This window comes from Sinocyclocheilus anshuiensis, unplaced genomic scaffold (genome assembly GCF_001515605.1).
Source record: "Sinocyclocheilus anshuiensis isolate Anshui unplaced genomic scaffold, SAMN03320099.WGS_v1.1 scaffold928, whole genome shotgun sequence".
NCBI classification, from domain to species: Eukaryota; Metazoa; Chordata; class Actinopteri; order Cypriniformes; family Cyprinidae; genus Sinocyclocheilus; species Sinocyclocheilus anshuiensis.
Window position 1 is genome coordinate 654,658 of NW_015552531.1, and position 9,493 is coordinate 664,150.

The 9,493-nt window shown below is 37.0% G+C and overlaps 1 protein-coding gene across 3 annotated transcripts in view; it reads right to left on the reverse strand.

The window, feature by feature from the left end:
* Positions 1 to 1,947: 1,947 nt before the first annotated feature.
* Positions 1,948 to 9,493, reverse strand: part of tfr1b (transferrin receptor 1b) — a 16,109-nt gene continuing 8,563 nt past the window's right edge. For all 3 annotated transcript variants that reach the window (XM_016453943.1, XM_016453944.1, XM_016453945.1), the window contains 10 exons: positions 7,435 to 7,574; positions 7,181 to 7,341; positions 6,985 to 7,101; positions 6,812 to 6,897; positions 6,652 to 6,715; positions 4,120 to 4,249; positions 3,925 to 4,015; positions 3,453 to 3,686; positions 3,209 to 3,358; positions 1,948 to 3,108 (listed from right to left, as the gene is read on the reverse strand). In XM_016453943.1, the coding sequence (XP_016309429.1) occupies positions 2,866 to 3,108; positions 3,209 to 3,358; positions 3,453 to 3,686; positions 3,925 to 4,015; positions 4,120 to 4,249; positions 6,652 to 6,715; positions 6,812 to 6,897; positions 6,985 to 7,101; positions 7,181 to 7,341; positions 7,435 to 7,574 (1,416 nt within the window). In that variant the 3' untranslated portion in view covers positions 1,948 to 2,865. The remainder of the gene's footprint in view (positions 3,109 to 3,208; positions 3,359 to 3,452; positions 3,687 to 3,924; positions 4,016 to 4,119; positions 4,250 to 6,651; positions 6,716 to 6,811; positions 6,898 to 6,984; positions 7,102 to 7,180; positions 7,342 to 7,434; positions 7,575 to 9,493) is intronic.

The following is a 9,493-nucleotide window of genomic DNA, read 5'->3' on the forward strand; positions in this document are numbered from 1 at the left end:
CTCTCTTAAAGCGACAGGGCTTTTTTTTCACAGACGAGCGTGCGGAGGAGATAACGTTCTTAATGGGAATTTTGCATTGACTGTGGTTCTTAAATTAATCGAAATATTATTCGTGTAAATCTAAACATGTACATGTGAATTATAACATTATTTTGTCCATTGAAGCTTCTCTTCATGGTGACTACAGCATTAGTGGTAGTAGCCTGTGTAGCCGGTAATAGTAGTGGCACATTTTAAGGTAATTTACTTTAACATAGCCAACTGACTAATTATTTCCTAAAACTAATCCAATTACAAATACACGATTATACTGTACATCTTTTGGCACTTTTAGAATTAAGATTTTAATTAGATGTTTTCAGAAAATTACAGATCTGTTCCAAGTCTTCTAAAGAGTTTATTACAGAGCGAACGTCAACAGATATTGGATAAAAACATCAGTTTTAACAATCAATAGCAATCAAAAGGTTGTAATCCCAACACCCAACACATCTAGACATATTTGAATGATCAATTTTCTGTGCTATTTATTTTGATTCATATGAGTTTGGTAAATCAAACACTGCTTGTCTAGAAGTAAGAGTTCATTCATAAGTTGAAATATCTAGTAACTTTATTTAGCCATCACATTCAGATACTTTGCTTTGTTTTAACATAATCTGTGATGTTTAGATTTATTTCATGCATATTTCTACATGCTATGAAAGACCAAACACATTCTGTGACTTTCTGGTAAGTGCCACAATGAGGGAAAAAAAGACAGCGAGTTGCAGACTAGTATGCAACACACTCTTGAAAAACCCGTCCACCAAAACTTTGTCTGAAGTGCATTCAAACATGAAACTATTATAAAAAATCGGCAGTAAGCTAAACAGTCATACACCATATCCTAATCATTATGCAATACGACCACATCCTCTTTTCTAACGCCTGCCTTATAGAAAAAAAAGACCAGATACAGAAATAAGCAACCAAAAATCAAACATCTGAAAGAGCCTCTCTAAAAATTACACAATATCAATTTTTTTTAAACAAACAGGCCAGAAAAGTGAAATCTGAAACAAGAACCCATTGAAACATTGAAAGAAACTGACAAAGAAAAACAAAAAATGACTAGATGTCATGACTAGATGTAACAATCATTTTCAACAGTTACCCAGATTACAGTTATTAATAGTAACAAAGCAGGAAAAAAGCCCTGGTAAGTGCCACAATGAGGGAAAAAAAAGACAGCGAGTTGCAGACTAGTATGCAACACACTCTTGAAAAACCTGTCCACCAAAACTTTGTCTGAAGTGCATTCAAACATGAAACTATTATAAAAAATCGGCAGTAAGCTAAACAGTCATACACCATATCCTAATCATTATGCAATACGACCACATCCTCTTTTCTAACGCCTGCCTTATAGAAAAAAAAGACCAGATACAGAAATAAGCAACCAAAAATCAAACATCTGAAAGAGCCTCTCTAAAAATTACACAATATCAATTTTTTTTAAACAAACAGGCCAGAAAAGTGAAATCTGAAACAAGAACCCATTGAAACATTGAAAGAAACTGACAAAGAAAAACAAAAAATGACTAGATGTCATGACTAGATGTAACAATCATTTTCAACAGTTACCCAGATTACAGTTATTAATAGTAACAAAGCAGGAAAAAAGCCACACAAAAACACGATAATGAAAAATAAATATTTACATAAACTATGGGAAACACTGTTCCCGATAATTTGATCCACCCTACAGTGAAATATGAGGATCACTGTCCTCGATATATACACGCCGGTAGGCAAAAACTACCTTCGAACACTCCACATTATGGAAGACACTGCTCCCGATAATGGATTTAGAATAGAAATATAAATGTTACAGAGAAATGCTGTTGTCACAAAAATGCTTGAATTTTCCACGAATTTGGTCAAAATGGAAACTAGCCTTGCCAATTTTTTACATGGTTTCAGATCAACAAGAACAAAAAAGATACTTTAATACAAGGAGATCTGTAAAACCATCATTCAAAATCTCCACTCCACAGTATGGGCTGTGGCGTTTGACGTTCTGGTTTCAATTTTGCCAATTTAGGGCTTTACTTCAAAAAGAAGTGGAACTGCTCCGTAACATGAAAACAGGTGCTTTAGAGCTTACTTCCTCGAGCACCTGTAACAAGAGACATTTCTAATGAAAGCTGTTGGTAACATGTATTTCTTTTAGCAGATGCTGCTTTTAAGAACTGACAGTATAACCGTCACAATTATGGAAGTCACTGCTTCCGATAATTACAAAAAAAAGAAGACACTTTTATAGTGAACACTGTCACTGATAAATAAATAAGAAATAAATATATTATGGTCCTCATTTGGTCACAGAGGCTGAGTTGGGGTTTTACACAATGGGTTAAGGGACTAAAATTCCCAAGTAGCAGCCGAGGACAAGATTTATTCAGTACGCACATGTGCAAATTGATAATGTCATGGATGAAAAAAACATCTTCAAGACGAAACCAGAAATTATAAATTGAACCTAACATGCACCTTAAAACAATTTCCAGAGGCACAAATTTGATGACCTTGTGCTCTGATTTTTTATTGGTTAAATATTGTATTATTTATCCCTAGTCCAGCAATAATAATAATAATATATATAGTAATAAGAAATATATCTATATTAGTATATCTATATCTACTATAGTTCTTAATATGATTAAAGCACTTACACAGTTTAATTTAAAGCTGTCATATCAGAAACTTTGAAGATATGCTTTGTCAAAATCTCAAATAAATTCAGATCTACTTCATAGTGACAGGATTATATTTGTGTATCTAGAAACATTTTCAAGTTGGTTGATGCAACAGTGAAAAACGCTATATCTCGTTGTCCAAGGACCAGATATCTCCAGCCAGGTCATTGGCACAGCCCTGGATGGTCCAGGTGAGTAGAGCGAACTTGTTTAAGACCTGGTCTATGTCGAAGCTTGTCTTATTTTCATGTACATCACCCAAGTACATTTCCAGGTCTGTGGCGGTTTGCCACCCATTACCAAGGAAAATGTGGCGGAACGGGACATCTCTCAAAGAGACGTAAGGAGAGAGAAAATTATGCTCCACCTTAAAAGAGGAAGAAAACAACTAAAACATGAGAACCTGGCCAATATGTATTGAGCAACGATACAAGATGAGCCTAGAAAGACCAAGAGAATAACTTCACCTTCATTATGCGGTTATTGATTATGCGACACATCTCCATATCATTCAGGTCGGTATTCCCTATGTCAGTATTTAGGGATGCTGCAGCACGACTGTAGGAGCTCTTTGCAGCATTCAACCACTTCGTTGACAAAGACTCAGTTTTATTGACCTGTTAAAAGAACATTGAGAAACAATAAAGTTAAGTTACAGATTTATTATTTTTTTTATTGCAAAAACATAATTCATATGACAAAGAGCATTACCTTGTTATTTTTGAGAGCGTCAACATGCTGGATGATGGCGCTCACACGGTTTGTGATGTCATCAGAATACTTGGTAACATCTAGTCTGAGGATCTGGTCATGGACGAGCCGGAGGGCCATTTGCCCAGCAACCTGAGCAGCAAGCACCGACAACTCAACCACTTTCTGATTGGTGACGCTGTCTAGGTGAGCTTGATCATCCAGATTTGTTCCAAAATACTCTTTAGCAGAGGCCTGGTGGAAGAACATCATAAAATGAGTATGCAAACATTTGGATGACTCTTTGTATAAGACACTTCTGAATAGAGCAACATTTTGAGCTGTCAGTCTCGTAAAACCCTTGAGCTTGAATGATAAGAAAATGGCTTGTGGAGTATAAGTAAGGGTCTGAATGCATGATTATAAGCATTCATTTTTTTAATCACATTATTTTCATTTTAATTAAACTGATGAAGGCAGATGAAACACTTACCGGAGGAGAGACAAAACTGAAAGACACGGATGGGATTCCAGACATGGCCAGAAAAGGATATGCACTATCATCCATCTGCATGGTTTTCAGACTGAGCACAAAAACAGATTCATGTGCATCATATCACCGCAGAAACAATCATGATTATATTGATATTTCCATCATCAAAACACAAATCAAAGCAGATTTACTCACAGTGGTGAAAGAACACCACCATAACTCTGTAGAAGGCCTGAATTTGACCCAGGGCTTTTGACCTTTCCCAGGGTCTTCTGCAGAAGGGTGTGCAACAAAGGACTAGCAGAAGCTCTAAAGGAACCCGCACCTGTAGATTAAAGAGAAACACATATAAGATTTTCAAAGAATAGGGAGAAAAGTAGGAAATGGGAGTGGAAATGGAATGAGTGGAAACTCAAACTTGAGCACCACTAAATGAGCACCACCAAATTTCCCAGGTGCACAGGCACTAATATGCACTTTTGTTAATGCAAACACAACAGATTTAAATTTAATTTTAAAATGAAGGAATTAAGATAGAATTACATTAATAGTGTATAAGATTCAAATAATAATAATAATAATTAAAAATATAGCCAGAAACATCAATCATCAGGGGGCTGTTTCATAAAACAAGTTTACCAAATAAGCCAGGCTTATTTCAGTTAGTCTGACTTATTTTCACTTGATTTGGTTTCATAAAGCAAAATTACCATAGCTCAATCTCAGTCACTGTGGCAGCTTATGCTGGGAAACTAACCTGGTCTGGAGCAGGCTAACTGTCAGGCTAAGCGGAGTTCCTCTAACACTGACCAATAGGAACGCATTGATATTACCACTGACTCTCTCACATACAATTAATTAGTTGACTTTATTATTAGTCCAAAAACAAAAGTATACAGAAAATGCAACTTAAATAATCAAATAAATAAAAAAATAGGCTACAACCAACTATATTTAATGTATTGTGCCCAAAATGTAACAACATTTTTTTTTTTTTTTTTTTAAAGATATATGAAAACATTTTAACATGGTTGCTACTTGCACATTCAGTTGATCAGCAGTTTCTAGCCATGCAGCCTTTCTCTCAGGTTTTGACAGCTGTACCTTTTATGGTTATTAGTAGAACATTAAACATTACAATCTAAAATTGCTCTTTAAAGCATTAAAAACACTAAATTAAAAGTTAAAACCACTGAATTAAAAATTAAAATCCGACTACATTTTAACTGATAAGAGGAACACACAACAACTCATTTAAGATAGTAGGGCTGTATTAGCAGCTTACATTTGATTTACAGTTACTGCTATGATAAAAATTCACTTATATGTAGGATTAAAATTCTACATGCGTCACATTTAATGTCCAACAACCAATATTTTAGCAGAATGCATATTTTATTCAGAATTATTGCGCCATTATTCTATTGCGTTCCATCTGTTTGTCCAATCACCAATGTCCCATGTGGAAGATTAAGAGATAAAAGTGCCACGTATCTCTTCCTATATGATGTGTTTTTACAGCAAAGTCAAAATCTTGGAATTTCCATTTGATATGGAAGGGTTTAATAAACAGAAATACATGCTATTCTGAAAAGGCACAACAGAGATAATTTATATGTAATTAGGTAACACTTTACAATAAGGTTCATTAGTTAACATTAGTTAACTACTTAAGGTAACATGAACTAAGAATGAACAATACTTCTACAGCATTTATTAATCTTAGTTAATGTTTGAGGAAAACACAACATCTCAAATGCATTAAACAGCACAAATATCCGCTGTTTGCCATGGTGGATCGATTTGATCTATGATCGACCTTAAGGGCTGCTTAAGAATAAGCGTGCACATCAAATTATCCTGACTCATTGAATTACTGTATTTTCATTAACTAACATTAACTAATGGAACCTTATTGTAAAGTGTTACCTGCATTTATTTATCTATTAGTCATAATGGGCCAGACCTAATAAATATATGGGCCAATTTTCACAAAACTGGGCACACATACTTGTTCCCTTTCATGGGAACTTCGAACTGCGTCCTCTAGGGGTCTGTACGACAATGTCCATTTTAATAATGTTTGGAAATTCAGATTTGAAGTTATTAACCAGTAAAATCTGACTACCTACTGGCAGATATGTTTTATGTAGCCAATTTAGCTTTGTGTTACTGTATGTGCCAAGTTTCAACTTCCGATCATATGGTTATGCCATCACTAAGGATTTTCAGTTGTATCACCCCTTATACAATAGGTGCAATTTTGACACAACTTGGTGTGCGTCCTCAGAATGTCAGGGTCTGTGTTTCAAGTTCTGTTAAGATTGGGAAAAAAATCATTTCTACTCCTTAGGGTTCCAGGGTTATGATACAAAATGCAAATTGCCTTATAATAGCGCCACGTAATGTCGGCCAAATGTGTGTGTGCCTGAGTTGATCTGCATGTTTGGGACAATCCTGCCAAGCTTGGGGTCCCAACAATTTATGGTCTCTGATGCCCATATGATTTTATGCCAGACAAAGAAGAGGAAGAGGAGGAGGAGAAGGAAAAGTCTTAACTAGAAATAGAAGTGATACTACTTGGTACCGTAACACATTATTCATTTATCGTGACAACCCTAGTAGATACAGTATATGAGTCATTTTTTTGTCATTTACAAAACAAACTGTAATTGGATGAACAAAAGGCTATAATAAATGTTTGTCACTTGAACACAGTAAACTTACCAGTAACAACACCATCCAAACTGATGTAAGTAAAGGCTTTTCTGTCCAGTGATGCCCAGTATCCCTGAATAGCAAAAGACAGCACATTACAAAACCGGCATTTCAATTCACACTATGTGTAATTATTCAAGCCAAGCACAGATGACATCAGCACACAAACCTCAAGCCATTCAGTCACTCCGATGTTACCAAAATCCCCTGCAGTCCAGCTGGCAAACACAATGCTTCTTTTGGGTCTGAAACCATCTATGGTGAAGAGGATGAGGAGTGAGTGCATGCCACAACAATACACCCTCAGGCTGCATTTAAAAACACAGGCACGTAAGGACATACCTTTCTTCAACTCTGTGAAAGCACTCGCAAGCTCCAGCAGAAGAGTAGTGCCAACTGTAGACTTGGCATATCCCAAGCTCAAGGAGTCCCTCTGCGCTCCAATCACAACATAACGATCTACCGGATTCACACCACCACAGTTAGATCACAGATATTTTGTTCTATAAACGTGTTTGAGCAAAATGTACAAACTCACCAGGGTCCATGTATCCTTTGATGACTCCAAACACATTATGGATCTTGGTGTCGGCAAGATTATTATTGACTACTACGGTTACGCTGTCACTCTCTCTTCCCAACTTGTAACTGTGGAATTCACCCTTAAATCTATCAGGGGCATTATCTCCTCCCATTTTTCTGTGAGAAATTTGAGAATACCAATTAAGCTTTTTGTTTCTCAAAACAGGTTTTAAAAAAAATGATCAAGGTAAACCAAAACCTATAACATACGCAAAGATTGCTCGTGCCATGTTAGCAGTGATGGTTTGGGCGAGTATTCCTGGAAGACCAGAGGACTTGGCAGGAGGAAACTGTGTGTGATTAAAAGATGGGAATCCTGGGGTGTAAGGATCACCTGATCCCAGGTGGACCTGTAATTAAGGACCGGAATATGTAAATAAATGTGCTTGTTAAATTAATTTGTAATATTCAGTTCAAACTGTCACAGGTAGGGGTGTGCCATATCATACCATCAACGATAATACCAGTTTAAATTTTTACATGATCAATGATATAGCGACGCGATGACGTATGGCACATTTACGTTCCCTAGCGCGCACACAACAACAACACCACAAACCCAATAGGTGTATTCGACTTGAAGCAGCGCTGCGCAGACTGATCGGTGTATGACATCAAAGTATCGTGAGAGCCAAAATTCGGTCAAAATTTCACGTCATACAAAATTCCATCGGTCTGCTTCAAGTCGAACACACAGCGCACAACAACAACACCACAAACCCAATAGGTGTGTTTGACTTGAAGCAGTGCTGTGGAGACTGATCGGTGTATAACATCAAAGTATCGCGAGAGCATATTTGAGCGCACACTCTTAAGTCACTCTCGCGGTATTTTGACGTCATACACCAATCGCGATCGGTCTGCTTCAAGTCGAACACACAGTTGCTGCTGCCACCCTATGACAATAGATTTACACTTCGAATTAGGTAGTCTGTCATCGATGACAGTAGCTCATTGGAAAAGGATGGAAAATGCCCTTCATTTTGTTTGCACTAATAAATGCTGCTGCCTGCCAGTTGCAATCACCAATAAAACGTTGTTCCATATTTTTTTCTATATAGTCATAAATATCATTATCGCAATTATTCTTGAAATATCGTGATATAATTTTGAGGCTACAGTGGGTACGGAAAGTATTCAGACCCCCTTCAATTTTTCACTCTTTGTTATATTGCAGCCATTTGCTACCCACTGTATATTGCCCACCCCTAATCACAGGTACTTATTTTTAATGAATCATACGAGTAGGGATGTAACATTGCACCCCGAGCCATTTGAAAATCCATGCAAATATGTGATGACTCAAATCGGTTGATATGTTAAATTAATCACGAAACAGTTGGGGGTGGGAGTTTATATGAATGTATCTCTGAGGGGAACTGACTGTCTTAAGAAAAGTTTTAAGATGATATTTTCTTTTCATCTTATCTCTGTATAATGCATATTAAAGTAGTGTTTATAAGCAGCATTGCTGTGTTTACAGTGGTAACCAAAGAAACACTGTATTGCTGCAGTTTCATAAGCGTCACCTGCTGGCAGAGAATGATTTTGCATTTTCATTCAGCCCGTCTGCTGTTTTTTTTCGTGCAGATGTTTTATGTAGCATATTTTCACAAAACTAAAGTAAGCTCATTCTGTTTTTGCTTCAAATTTCAAGATTATACAATCTAATTTAGTTTAAAACTCCTCATGCTGCATGTACAGTATCTCACAGAAGTGAGTACACCCCTCACATTTTTGTAAATATTTTATTATATCTTTTCATGTGACAACACTGAAGAAATGACACTTTGCTACAATGTAAAGTAGTGAGTGTACAGCTTGTATAACAGTGTAAATTTGCTGTCCCCTCAAAATAACTCAACACAGCCATTAATGTCTAAACCGCTGGCCACAAAAGTGAGTACACCCCTAAGTGAAAATGTCCAAATTGGGCCCAAAGTGTCAATATTTTGTGTGCCCACCATTATTTTCCAGCACTGTCTTAACCCTCTTGGGCATGGAGTTCACCAGAGCTTCACAGGTTGCCACTGGAGTCCTCTTCCACTCCTCCATGACGACATCACGGAGCTGGTGGATGTTAGAGACCTTGCGCTCCTCCACCTTCTGTTTGAGGATGCCCCACAGATGCTCAATAGGGTTTAGGTCTGGAGACATGCTTGGCCAATCCATCACCTTTACCCTCAGCTTCTTTAGCAAGGCAGTGGTCGTCTTGGAGGTGTGTTTGGGGTCGTTATCATGTTGGAATACTGCCCTGCGGCCCAGTCTC